The sequence below is a fragment of the Rhizoctonia solani genome, chromosome 14 (assembly GCF_016906535.1).
Source record: "Rhizoctonia solani chromosome 14, complete sequence".
Taxonomy (NCBI): domain Eukaryota; kingdom Fungi; phylum Basidiomycota; class Agaricomycetes; order Cantharellales; family Ceratobasidiaceae; genus Rhizoctonia; species Rhizoctonia solani.
This window is the reverse complement of record NC_057383.1, coordinates 726,307-739,854: the sequence shown is the minus strand read 5'-3', so window position 1 is coordinate 739,854 and position 13,548 is coordinate 726,307. Positions and strand designations below refer to the sequence as shown.

The window sequence follows — 13,548 nt, the reverse complement described above, 5'->3', positions numbered from 1 at the left end:
GGAGATGGAGTAGTGCTACTTGCTTCGGGGCGGCTACAGAGTGGGGGCATCTCTAATCGCACCCTCGTACCATTGGGACCGTACCGGAATCGTTCGATTGCGCGTAGTGTACGCAACGCGCAAGTAAGATGTACGCGCGCTGCTCTGTGGCATTTGTGTTGTGCTCGGAGAAGAGATCTATCCGGTTCCTTCAGGTGGGAGTAGTGGGCTGAGGTGTGAATGGAGAGCGGTTGCTGCGTGTGGATTATTTTCAGACAGTAGGCAAAAGTTTGATATTGGATTTGATGATTTCTCGGGGGCAACATGGTCGGTACCCATTGCACTCTCTCAATGGTTCGAGTTCACACGCTAGAGCAGAAAACTGTTGCAATCGGGACGAAATGAGGATCGCGAGGGAATTATTAGCTCAGGGTCGTTCGCAAGGCACTTCCCTCATTCGAGACGGCATATGCATTGCGTGGTTTGAACCATATATGTATGCTAATGTACTTCCCTATCCAAGTGAGGAGAGCCAAAGCACTATCTTTTGGAAAGGCGATCTACATAATAAAATTACACGAGAACGTAAATAAATCATGTATCTAATAGCTTACTACTAATGTACAAACGAAATACAAGTCAACGAAACACAACAAGAAAGACCAAGATCACCTCCCGCCAACCGCCTATACAACCTCATCCACTCCCAAAGTCAAAATCTCCAACCCAACCACACCCGATCGCGCAGGATCCCACCTCGGCTCGACTCTCGCCGGTTCATCCATATCAACGTCGACATCAATCACCTCCGGTTCTTGCTCTCTGATATCCGGAGTCTGGGAAAGGACCATGTCCCTCCCGGCGGTCGGAAGTCTAATTCCATTACGCGTCGTGCGTGGTTGAGGAGCGGCTGGACGAGGAGGGGGAGGGGTAGCGGGGGCGGGGTTCTCAGTTTGGGCACGAATGAATTGGACGTCGGGGATGGGAGTTCGGCAGACGGGGCAGAGTTTTTGGGCGGGTGCTCCGCGGGCTGTTAGTGCGCCGTAGAGGCAGGAGCCGCACATGATGTGACCGCATCTGTAGAGTCGATGTATGAGGGGATAGAGCGGAGCATGAAGAACGTTGAGTGAGTAAGTGGGGTTGATCAGTAGAGAGGAGGTGAGCGTTGAGATGGGATTCCAACGGACATGAAAGAGAAGAAAGGTCGGAGGACGGAGGAGAGGTATGGCGAGATACGGACCGGCGTATGGAGAGATTCGGGTCGACAGGATCATCATGGGAGCGTACGTGGCGGGGTGAAGAACAAGAGGGTTTCCAAGAAACGAATGTACGAGGAGAGGCAGATTGCGCATTCCATATGGGTGCGAGGCGACGCGTCCGTCCAAAGAGTCGATTCGCGTACGTGTAGTATGGCACGACCAGAAGACAATGGTCCGTTTGTGAATCGAGGCAAGAAGCCACGGCGCAGGAGCACAGCCAAATTATGCAGCATACGATCCACAAACGTCAAGAAAACCCGCGCCAAGCCCATGATAGTTGTATCATTAGTCAGACGAATTGGTGTCAATCGAGTCATCCCGCGACGTATCGTTTCACGAATGATCACGAGCGAGTCAAATGATCGATCGAGCAGACGCGCGGAGGATAGCAGCGAATGGCAAAAGTAGCGGTCAGTTCGAGAGGTGAGGGGAAGACGAAGGAACAGGATGTACGTACAGAGTGACTATGGCGCTGGAAGGCGGTGAGAGGCAAATAGGACACATGTATTCAGAGAGCAAGGGCCCATCGGTGGGGTCATCATCGTCTTCGGCCGGTGACCTACGTTTCTTGCTAGTGGGGGTGGTTGTGCTCGCCGTGGGCGCTTGTGGATCGAGTGGTGATACCGCAGCTACGGTCTGAATGTGAGAGATGTTATCGTCTGCGGGCACAGTCTCGTCTGTTGCACCGCCTTGTTCTTGCTCTTGTGTTTGTTCCGTCTCTGGAGGGGGAGACAGACTCGAACTGGGAGCTGGCGACGGGTGGTTATTTTGCAAGGCAGCGACGGAGCGCGTGACTCGACGACTACGAGTACTTGGGCGTGTAGGAGGCCCGTGATTGGGTGTTTGACGGGGTCTATTAGGTGTTGATGGAGCATCCATTAGTTGGAGTCGGTTGGATCGAGTGATGGGAAGATGAGTACCGCCACTGCGGATCAGCCGGCTCAGGGTTACGTCACTCGAGAGCTCGAGGGACCACTTATAAAAACACCGGGCGATGGGGGATTAGGCACCCAGTCAGCCAAGAAGCTTTATAGAAGTCCTTGTTCGGCGCTTCGCTCCTATAACCATGCCCAAGGCTTCCGATCCTACCACCACCGGGTCCAAAGCCCACACCAAGCCTGCCAACACACTCAAGCGCAACCAGGTTTATTTGTTTATTTATTAATCATTGTGACACTCTCTGATGCTTAGTGTTGCCAGGCCTGTCGACAATGTCGCAAGCGCAAAATGGTGAGTAAAGCGTGGTACGGTGCGGCTTATCTATCTGACGCGATTCCAGAAATGGTGTGTCATCTGCGATCTCAGCGCTCTACTGGTCATGACCTCTTCCCAGCGATGCGGGCCGTCCCTGCAAGGCCTGTCTCAGGACACACGCCGCCGCCGTTGGCAATCTCGTCAAACAGGGCCTCCCCCTCGACTCTATTCAGCCCGATTGTGTATACGACGGCGATGACCAAGAAGAGTCACCTCCCCATCACTATGAGTCTACCATTCGCTCCCAGGCCCAGCCATCCTTGTTCTCCCCAACGTCTCAGCCCCAGCCGCAGGCCCCGAACCTGAGCACCACACTGCCAAGTTTGTTCGACGGCGCAACTGGTCTCGATACGCTATTCGGTGATGTCAACCCTACCATTCTCCAAGATAACAACACCCCAATCAATCTCACCGACGCCTATATTCCTTTCGAGCCTAATTTCGGAGCCGAGCCATCCGCGATGGTACCCCACAGTTGGCCCGAAGAGCTCCCCGAACCATACGTGTTGATGCACCTGTAAGCTCGATACCGTGCTCTCCGACGATAAGCAACATAACATTCTCCACAGGACACGCACGTTTTTCGCATCGCACGCACTGGCCCCGCATCTCTTACATCGACCGACCTTCCTCACTCGACTCGCTCTCCCCCCTACCCACGCAGCCTTCCCCGCCCCTGCACTTTTACATGCCATCTCAGCCGTCGGCGCACTCTACGCACCTCAACCCGGTCCGTCTCTCGATTTCGACTCGGGCCCCATCGTCGGATCTGTGTTCCGCCCGAGAGAGGAAATCGAAAAGATCAAGAGGCTGAGGGAGAGACTCGAAGCGGCTGGGACATCTGGTACATACCCAACACGAAGTGCACCCAAGACCGGCGGGCCACTCGACGACATGTCGTTCGGAGACAAACACGCCGCCTTGTGTTTCGCCAAGGCCCTCGACGACGCTCGGATCGGTAGAAGACTACTGGAAAACGTGCAGGCCTTGATTGTGCTCGCATGGTGGATGGGCGCCAACGCCCGGTGGAGCGAAGGCTGGGCGATCACCGGGATGATCATGCGTAAGTCACTAGGCTGCGTGCTATTTTCGTGTACCTTGGCTCTGACAATCTCTGTTTGTCTTTTTTGGACAGGATATTGCATTCCTATTGGCCTGACAGCCTCGGCATCGTATGATGACCATATCACCGGGGGACCCGGCGCGCCCGGGATGGCCGACATCGACTCGCCGATCATCCCAACTGAAATGTCACCCACGCCATCGTCGAACGTGACACCCAACATGAACATGCCGACGCCGAACCCTGCGAACGATAGCGGGCCTGGGCCGGATGCGTTTAGCGCTTCGGGGCTGACGTTTAACGCGGACGGGAGTATCAACTTTGGGCTGGTGGATGAGGCTGGAGCGTACAATGCCGGGTTTGGGTCGGATCCGGGTTTAGCTTCAGCTTCGGGTGCCGGTACAGGTCCGGGTACAGGTGCCAGGCCGTTTGGTCAGACGTTTCCGACATCGATTCGTAGTCCGTCGTTCATGTTCAGCGCTGGATCCCGCGTGGATCCGGTGAACGACCATACGCGTACTCGGCCGCCACGAAGGGGTCGAGGTCGAGCGGGGAACTGGAAGAGCGAGACGATACTGCGGCCGACGCATGATGTGGTCGAGAGTGAAGGAAGGCGGAGGACGTTTTGGCATGCGTACTGTGAGTGCGGAGATTTTCATACAGACCCATTCCGAGTGGTTTGCGTCGGGATGAGCTGTCCGCAAGCAAGTGGCTACTGCAGCGGTCAGGCACTCAAACCCTTGCGCGAGGGGGATGCGATCTCATGAGACAGGGATACACATGCTGACATGGTGTTGTTTTGTATTCAGTGCTTGATCGAGGTCAAGGCTCTGCGACGGCTTGGCCGATGGCGATCGATGACCTGGACGTTGGCCAGGACTTTCCTTTGACGCTGAGTGCGTTCGAATGTGGGGTAAGTGATGTTAGTGGTCATTCAGGGACCAAACTGAAGAGCAAAGTAGGAAGAGCCGAATGGATACAAGCGGCAGAAACTAATGACGGCAGACTTGCTGACGCACCATGAGATGCCGATGACAGACTCGTTTGTGCTGCTGCTGAAGGCCAACGCATTGTATGTGCTCGTCGCTCGCTCGCTCCGCTCAGGATTGACCATGTGCTCGTTTCAGACTGTCTCGAATCACGAACTTCAACATCCGTCTTCGCACTCGACTGGGCGACACATCACCCTCTTTGGACCTGCGTACCGTGCCAGCATTCAAGACTCTGGATTCGCAGATTGCCGCATTCAGACTCAGCATTCCTCGGGCATACCGAGACGCGTTTGATGCGCCTCCGCCGGGTGCGATGTTTGACCAGCACGGTCGGGTGCTGAGGTGGGGACCGACCGAAGGAGGCGGAGTCGGGCCTGGAGCGGGGTGTTTGACGGGATACTGTTGGCTGCACTGCTAGTGCCTCATGTGTAGGTGTTGAATCATTCTCTGCGTGGTTTGAAAGGGCTAAACTCGACTCTGACTTTAGGGCGACTATACTGCTGCATGACCCACATTGCGATCCAGACTCTCGAAACGATGGGTCGGTGATGAAGTGTACAAACGCCTCGCGGGCGATACTGGATGCGCTGTACAGGCTGATCAGCACGACGTTTGACTTTTCGCATTTGCCTCATAGTCTGATAGTACGTTGCCCTTGTTCTTATTTCTCTTTTCTTATGGCTGACATGTCTCGAACAGTACTACTGGACAGTCGCATCGAGGTGGCTGATTCGGCTATACGGCTCGGCCCTGTTCATGGAGGACTATGAGAACGCAATGATCATTCGACAGGAGATCGAGGTGTTCCGACAAGGCATGGAGAGAATGGGCGAACGGCTGCCTCACGGGGCGCGCTACTCGAGAGTGATCCCTGAGCTGTGCAAGGAAGTGGAGCAGCAGGCGATGGACGACATAGATGAGCGAAAGGCGCAGCTGAATCGCGCACAAGGCCAGGCGCAAGGGCAAGGGCAAGGCCAGGGGCAGGGGCAGGGTGGGATGGGTCAGACACAAGGCCAAGGCGGGCTAGGACAGACGCAAGGCCAGTCGGCGAGAGATGCGGCGCGGGCGAGCGATCCGAGGACAGAGTGGATGTACCAGGCGACGGGACGGGAAGGTCATGTGGACGTTCAGGCGGGTGGCGAGTACTCGGCGGGAGGTGATTTGGCGGCGTGTGGTCTGATATGGGCCCATGAGAACCAGCAGTAAGGAGGGTGGAGTAGTGGGCATTTATGCTATAACGAGGAGAAGACAGTAGGACGGGATGTGGTGTATGGGGAATGATATGTATATTGTTTGCTGTGCTGGCTATCGGTTTTTCTTGTAATGTGACCCGGCTATGTATGCGTTTGGCCTATGCTATGTTGTCGAGGACGGTGAATGCGGCCTCAAAGTAAACATGCAAACTTAGCGAGTACAAGCGTGTGAATAGAACACGGGTTGGATAGTGATGAGCCTATAAATAAGCCAAGAAGCTGTAGTACGAGTATGGTGGTGTATATAAGGTGATGTATCTACATACGGCTCATACATGCGGTGTAAATGCTCATACGTGTGAGAGAAAGAGTAGGACTGTCGATAAGACAACAGAGTGCGCGGTACGCGTAGTTGACATCGAGAGAAATAGAGTATGAGAAAGAAACGGATTGTGCGACAAGTACACGCGGGTTCACTGGTGTAGTGAAGAGCACGAGCGGTAGGGAAGCATTGCGTTCAACATATGTGGTACAAGTATGAAGTATTGATTAGACGCTTGAACGTGTTTCAGAGGTAGGCTCGTACTTGCAAAGTGACCCTCAATGTTTTTGTAGAAATCTCATGTAAATACTAGTGTATACTAGAACATTCTAGTATGTAATCGAATGAGTGAGCATAAATAAACATTACTAAGTGTATCAAAGCGCAGTAGTACGCGTAAGTCTTTTGTTATGACTGGACTACTTCTCAAAGGTATAAAAGGGGGCATGATGAGCCTCCCATCCACATCGTTTCTCTCTCACTCACACTCATTCATACTCTCATTGTATTTAGCTAGATCATTAATATATATTTGTTAAAGTAAATAACCGATCTCACAAGAGACATATATATGTATGCTCCGTATCTCATACTATGTACTGTCTCATCTCTGTTCTTATCGTACCTTTTACTCCCGCGTTCATATCTCATTCAGAGTTGTATTTAACACACATGCATCATGCACTAAATAGATGGGCTCGTTTTATACAGAATATTGTCGTACAACATAATCAGAGCTCAACGACTTAGAGCAAGATATATATAAGAAGTATATATATATTCACACTATTTTTACTTCAACAATATTGTTACTATTTACAGTCACTTATTTCTACAGTTCTTTGAGGCCTTGACTGTGACGGAAAGCGCTCACCATTGAGGGCTGATATGAGCTCTGTGGGCAGCATCCTGTGAAGCTTGGCATACAGACATGCTACCTTGAACATGTTCAAACTGTACACGTCAGAACTGCACCTATCACTATGTGCCGAGCATCTTCCTTTGCAAAAGGGTCCCTCGCACTCAGTTAGACTTCGAGCAGTCTTTTAGAAACGGTCTGTCCATGAATGGTATAGCTTTATAGAGTAGAACACAAACCTTGGTCTGACCATAAGACGCTCGATTATGGCATACGATGGGGACAGGTTCAGAACACGGCGGAAGCAGACGTACTTCCCCGTATGCTCCCATGCGCAATATACATGTAGTCAGGTGCATACACGAGTTCTAGGCATGAGTAAAACCTACTATATTGATGTATAATCGAGTCAAATGGGCGACCCAGTCAGTGTATGCGCAGTATGTATGTACGGACATATCGTGCCTGTAGAACATAAGAGCTGTTCGAGTTCTGAGTACTCACTCAGCATTTACCCGAGGCCCAGTTTATTGATTAAACATGATCAATCAAATCTGTGTTTCCACACCGGTGCTCCCCTATACCACAAGCAGGACGAATATCGAACTTAGGATACATCCATTCACAGATCCATGGGTCATCGGCTATATCCGTAGTATCTACGTATATAGCACTGGTAATTGTGAGGCCCGATAGTTTGACTCACCTTGGCAAGCACATACAACTCGTCGTTGGCCCTTATGCCTGTAACTCAGAACGATCACCACTGCTTCATCGAGCATGTATACACCAGTCAGGTAGTACTAGCTAAGTTTCACATCCATTCATAGCATATATACATCATAGCTTACCATGAGTATTCTTCACATGATAGCATCCATAGTTTTCCAGCCGCCAGTCGTGCACACCCATCAGTCACCGGAGCCTACGTCTAAGACCCAATGTGTATATATGGCACCCACCGACCAAACTCCTTCTCCCCCACCTTCTCACGCAGACCCGCTACAGCATCATGCAGCGCTCTCCCCGCCTCTCCGTTTCCCACCTTCCCATCCTCCAGTAGTCGTCCATACACCTTGTCCGCAACGAACGGTGCGTCTTCGTCCATAACCGACCACAGGCTTGCGATCACACTCCGGTAGCCTGCCATCAGCATCCCCGACGCCAGGTGGATCGCTTCGTCCGGCAGCTTCTCGTCGCCTGTTGCAGTCTGACATGCCGACAGATACGCAAGGCCCTTGCTTCTGAATGTGCGCTGGTTGATCGCTGAGAGGTCAAGCGTGCCATCGTGCAGGTAGAACCTGCTCTTCGTCGAGTCTCTGAGGTCCTGGCTGGCGTGGCAGGCGAGGTGCACCCAGTCGTATTCGTCCATGGCATCAAGCACCGCCTTTCTCGTTGCCCGCTCGTCGGTCAGCTGCCAGTAGTCCGTTCGCTGTTTGCTATGTGCTTGCAGATACCCAAGCTCTGTTGTAGTGCCAGGCAATGGTGTGAGACCGGGCGTAGCGGCTTGGCCAACGCCTAGAATGCGAGGTCGACAGTTTGTGAGGCTTGAGCCAGACCCAAGAAGGGCGGTAAGAGTGGGAGTGTAGGATGATACGGCATAGTCGAACACCTTTGATTGAGTCAGGTCGTAGTCGCCAGCTGCATGTAGCGGGAGGAAGGATAGTGCACCAGTCGGGCACCATGTTATATGCGGCATACCACCTACTGGTACGGCGTTCTTGAATGCAGCAACACAGTTAGAGTACCTCATCCAGACAGCACAGATTCTACTCACGGTGTATCCCATGTAGTCTAGCACGGGTTTGACGACGTTGTTCCACAGAGCGGCAAGTACACGACCGATGTCTTCGTTCGGCGGGTGCTCGCCTATGCGTTTGACCCCACGGTCACGGATGTTTTTACGCCTCAGGGCTGCTTGCATGTTCGAAAGCGCATGTCGAGCGGCTTCCTGGGAGAAGTTGGGCAGAGCCAGGTGGGCTATATGGCTGCTGCCTGGTGTGACGATGAGCGCATCGCAGCAGTGTTCATAGCAGTTGATGACAACGATGGGTCCATGTCGAGCAGCGCGAACCAGGCCGGCGGCATCCATTGGCCCGAGTGGGCTCTCAAACCCAGCCAGACTGCGTGCTTGTGCTATCAGATCGGTGTACTGCCTTGCCAGACGGTACCGATGCTCAGATGTGTCGGTGGTGGAGAGGTTGGCATCGAGCAACAGCGACGAGGAAGTGGCATGGTGGAGCTGGTGAGAGACAGACCGGAGCTGACTGGCAAGGTCTGGATGGGCAGATGCGAGGTCTTGGAGGGGAGATCGAAGCATGAGGGATTGGTTCCATACGACACATCGGGTATGCTCGAGCCACTCAAGGGCCAGGGTGTGGTCGGAGGACTGAATGGCAATGAATGCAGCGCGGACAGCGATGTTTTGTGCGCTCAGCAGATCATGGTATCGCTGAGTGGTGGTGGAACCAAGAGATATGTAGTGAGGCAGAAGGTCGACCACGGCATGGAAAGCCTGAATGGGCTGGAGGGAGCTGTGCTTGGCCGCAAGGTTCGCCCAGCGCATAGCCATGTCAAAGGCATCACGGGGCGGGCCGGCGAGCAAGCTAGAGGACTTTCGGAAGGAGTCGAGGGAGACTTGGAGAAAGTAGGAATCGGCTGTGTGCAAATACTGATCGTGGCATGAGACAGCGTAACTGAAGTGGCGCAGAGGAGAGCCCGGATGACCAAGCGGTGTGAGTGCGAGTGCCCGAGACAAGTGCTCAAGCGACCTGTCGAGGTCAGCAGCCTCACCGAGCCGTCGGTATCGATCGCTGTATGACACGCCTAGAGACGCATGCCGGTCTGGCAAGTCAGGATGGCCGTCGGGAGTGAGTGCGAGTGCCCGAGAGAAGTGCTCAAGCGACCTGTCGAGGTCAGCAGCCTCACCCAGCCGTCGGTATCGATCGCTGTATGACACGCCTAGAGACGCATGCCGGTCTGGCAAGTCAGGATGGCCGTCGGGAGTGAGTGCGAGTGCCCGAGACAAGTGCTCAAGCGACCTGTCGAGGTCAGCAGCCTCACCCAGCCGTCGGTATCGATCGCTGTATGACACGCCTAGAGACGCATGCCGGTCTGGCAAGTCAGGATGGCCGTCGGGAGTGAGTGCGAGTGCCCGAGACAAGTGCTCAAGCGACCTGTCGAGGTCAGCAGCCTCACCCAGCCGTCGGTATCGATCGCTGTATGACACGCCTAGAGAGGCATGCCGGCGTGGCAAGTCAGGATGGCCGTCGGGAGTGAGTGCGAGTGCCCGAGACCTATGCTCAAGCGACCTGTCGAGGTCAGCAGCCTCACCCAGCCGTCGGTATCGATCGGTGTATGACGCGCCTAGAGAAGCATGCCGGCGTGGCAAGTCAGGATGGCCGTCGGGAGTGAGTGCGAGTGCCCGAGAGAAGTGCTCAAGCGACCTGTCGAGGTCAGCAGCCTCACCGAGCCGTCGGTATCGATCGCTGTATGACACGCCTAGAGAGGCATGCCGGCGTGGCAAGTCAGGATGGCCGTCGGGAGTGAGTGCGAGTGCCCGAGACCTATGCTCAAGCGACCTGTCGAGGTCAGTAGCCTCACCCAGCCGTCGGTATCGATCGCTGTATGACACGCCTAGAGAGGCATGCCGGCCTGGCAAGTCAGGATGGCCGTCGGGAGTGAGTGCGAGTGCCCGAGAGTCGTGCTCAAGCGACCTGTCGAGGTCAGCAGCCTCACCCAGCCGTCGGTATCGATCGGTGTATGACGCGCCTAGAGAAGCATGCCGGCGTGGCAAGTCAGGATGGCCGTCGGGAGTGAGTGCGAGTGCCCGAGACAAGTGCTCAAGCGACCTGTCGAGGTCAGCAGCCTCACCCAGCCGTCGGTATCGATCGGTGTATGACACGCCTAGAGAGGCATGCCGGCCTGGCAAGTCAGGATGGCCGTCGGGAGTGAGTGCGAGTGCCCGAGAGTCGTGCTCAAGCGACCTGTCGAGGTCAGCAGCCTCACCCAGCCGTCGGTATCGATCGCTGTATGACACGCCTAGAGAGGCATGCCGGCCTGGCAAGTCAGGATGGCCGTCGGGAGTGAGTGCGAGTGCCCGAGACAAGTGCTCAAGCGACCTGTCGAGGTCAGCAGCCTCACCCAGCCGTCGGTATCGATCGCTGTATGACACGCCTAGAGACGCATGCCGGTCTGGCAAGTCAGGATGGCCGTCGGGAGTGAGTGCGAGTGCGCGAGACCTATGCTCAAGCGACCTGTCGAGGTCAGTAGCCTCACCCAGCCGCCGGTACCGCTCACTGTAAGATATCCCCAGGTTCGCCAGCCTCCGTGCCAGCTCTGGATCGCCCTCAGCCGTCAGTTCAACCGCCCGATCATCACATTCCAGCGACCCCTCCATGTCTTCCACTTTTCCGAGCCTCCGATATCGCCGGTCATAGCAAATCCCAAGCTCAGTCAGTCGTTCTGCCAACTCTGGATCGCCGTGCGTCGTCAGATCTACTGCACAAACATGATACTTGATTGCCTTGTCAATGTCGTCTATTCTTCCGAAGCGATCATATTCGTTAAGATGGGATTTCCCCAGTTTATATAGCTCTTCCGGACCTTTTGCACACTACGTGAGTGCAGGTGCAAATTGCTAAATGCTATCCAAATATATACCTAAGCTTTTGACCTGAACGCTTTCGCTGTGATTCTGCCCGCTTGCAGCACTCTCTGGTTTTTCTTCTTGACTCATGGCCGACGCAGATGTGACCTCAGTACCGTCCTGTGGCTATGTGATTAGCACGCTGGTAAGCAGCGACCCTTCATTTCGACCCTTTCCACTCACGCGCTCGCTGTCCACATCTCCTACCCTTAGCTGATCTGCATACACCACCGTTTTACTCATGGTAGAATCACAAGACTCGTCCAAACTTTGAAGTCTGCCAATTTGGGGTGCTCGATGATAACCCCTGCATATAAAAGGTGGAGTAACTATATCAGAGGCATTCTCTGTGTACTCCAAGCATCCATTCTCATGTCCATGAGTATACATACCTGTATACTTCAGCCAGAACCCAAGTTCTAACTGCAATGCCTTGTTGCGGGAATCAGGTCGTGCAATGACCACCGGTTTAGTTGGCTCATCTGTGCATTTATCAGGATCCACATCGCCAATCGATCGACCATGACAGGCCTATTCTCCGAGCTCAGAACTCGTGCCTGCATGCTGGTCGATGCGTTGCTGTGCTTGTAGTGCGAGTTGTGCACAGGATCTGACACTGCGGTAACTTGGGCGCCTAATTATAAGATCTAGAATGCGAGAACGTGTTACGTTTCAACGCTGATCCTTCATATCGAATGTTCTTTATGCCGCTTCCACTGCTCAGAGAAAACAGCCGACTGGCCATACACTCAGCGAAAACCACGTCAGCGTCTCCACATACGTTATGCCCGTTTCAAGTGCGCGCTTTGGAACAAGCATACCGTCTTCCTTCTGATCCCATGTACCTGTTCGTTACCACAATAGGCAATGCTCCTGTGCCTATGACTATCTTTCAGCTCCTTGGGAAGCACTTCCCCTTGGCCCTAGCCCCTGAACGCCACTCCCGCCAGACATCAGGCTGTTGTGGCATGTTCTATGCGCTCTTGGGTCTGGAACACAACGTGCCATTGCCCGGCATTGGAGCACAGCAATGTACCAGGTGTGCGTCTTGGGTATCTTTCTGTAGTACCCTTTTTGCGCGAGTCGAATAGGAATGGGACTGGGATCACCTTATTGATTGTCTTAGCCGGTCACTTGCATGCTAGTGATGGGCATATTTGGTGGTTAGGCGCACACAACTTATTTACTTGCTTGTTGACTACACACATGCTCCTCGTAACCAAATGATCCTCATGTGGCCCTCGATTGCTTTCCCCCTCCGAAAATGTACATGGAAACGAGGCCATGCAACGGAATGCGATATATGCGCGACCCGCACGTTGCGAACACGCGCTATTTCGATTTTGTGGTATAGTGGAGTCAGGCGCTGGCTCGGCCGGTGTTTGTAGCGCAAGATGTAGAAAGAATAATTTTGTAAATAGAATTATATGAATACAAAACGATAGTAAAGACAGTAGTGTGAATAAAGAGAAAAGAGAGGTGAGGTGCTATACGGTCGAGTGCACCCGTATTTATACCTTTAAATTATAGCCGAGTCATCTAGTATATGACTAGGTATCGTCGCTTGACTCGAGTACATGCATGTTCCAGTACATTCCAGATTCTCTTGTATTTACTACCATATACATGATATTTCTACACAAGATATGATCATGAAATAACAACGGTATTCAGGCGCCGACAATCAAACAAGGTGCCGCTCCTCGTTCATCTGTAGCTTCTCTCTTCTCCATCAGGCAGATGGCCCAACCTAGTGAATGAAGTGACGAAAGGTAGTATAAGATAAGTTGGACGATAGAGTGGGGCAATTAACTTGGCTCAATGGGATATATGCGATACCTGAGCGAATATACTCACACTTGTGGTATACATCATAGTTTTGTGTCCAACCGATTCCTGTCATGTCGCGCGGCGGTGACGTCATAGGTCAACAGAGTCGCGGAAGCATTTTATGAACAGCCGCCCACTCGATCGTTCCG

The 13,548-nt window shown here is 53.4% G+C and overlaps 4 protein-coding genes across 4 annotated transcripts; 1 reads left to right on the top strand and 3 right to left on the bottom strand.

Annotated features, from left to right (window-relative positions):
* Window positions 1–665: 665 nt before the first annotated feature.
* Window positions 666–1,331, bottom strand: RhiXN_10859 (Zinc finger, C3HC4 type (RING finger) protein; the record flags this gene model as incomplete). Its single annotated transcript, XM_043330674.1, has 1 exon — window positions 666–1,331. One exon carries the CDS (start codon window positions 1,329–1,331, stop codon window positions 666–668), a length of 666 nt encoding a protein of 221 aa, XP_043186019.1.
* A 318-nt stretch (window positions 1,332–1,649) lies between these two features.
* Window positions 1,650–2,117, bottom strand: RhiXN_10858 (uncharacterized protein; the record flags this gene model as incomplete). Its single annotated transcript, XM_043330673.1, has 1 exon — window positions 1,650–2,117. The coding sequence occupies one exon, from the start codon at window positions 2,115–2,117 to the stop codon at window positions 1,650–1,652; it is 468 nt and encodes a 155-aa protein (XP_043186018.1).
* Window positions 2,118–2,304: 187 nt separating this feature from the next.
* RhiXN_10857 (Fungal specific transcription factor domain) lies at window positions 2,305–5,753 on the top strand (the record flags this gene model as incomplete). The annotated part of the gene is made up of 12 exons (XM_043330672.1): window positions 2,305–2,382; window positions 2,439–2,468; window positions 2,518–2,522; window positions 2,572–3,009; window positions 3,062–3,555; window positions 3,628–4,194; window positions 4,365–4,468; window positions 4,518–4,627; window positions 4,683–4,876; window positions 4,980–5,088; window positions 5,143–5,191; window positions 5,247–5,753. The coding sequence occupies 12 exons, from the start codon at window positions 2,305–2,307 to the stop codon at window positions 5,751–5,753; spliced, it is 2,685 nt and encodes an 894-aa protein (XP_043186017.1).
* Window positions 5,754–7,852: 2,099 nt separating this feature from the next.
* RhiXN_10856 (CHAT domain protein) lies at window positions 7,853–11,812 on the bottom strand (the record flags this gene model as incomplete). Its single annotated transcript, XM_043330671.1, has 3 exons — window positions 7,853–11,526; window positions 11,584–11,689; window positions 11,753–11,812. 3 exons carry the CDS (start codon window positions 11,810–11,812, stop codon window positions 7,853–7,855), a joined length of 3,840 nt encoding a protein of 1,279 aa, XP_043186016.1.
* Window positions 11,813–13,548: the final 1,736 nt, after the last annotated feature.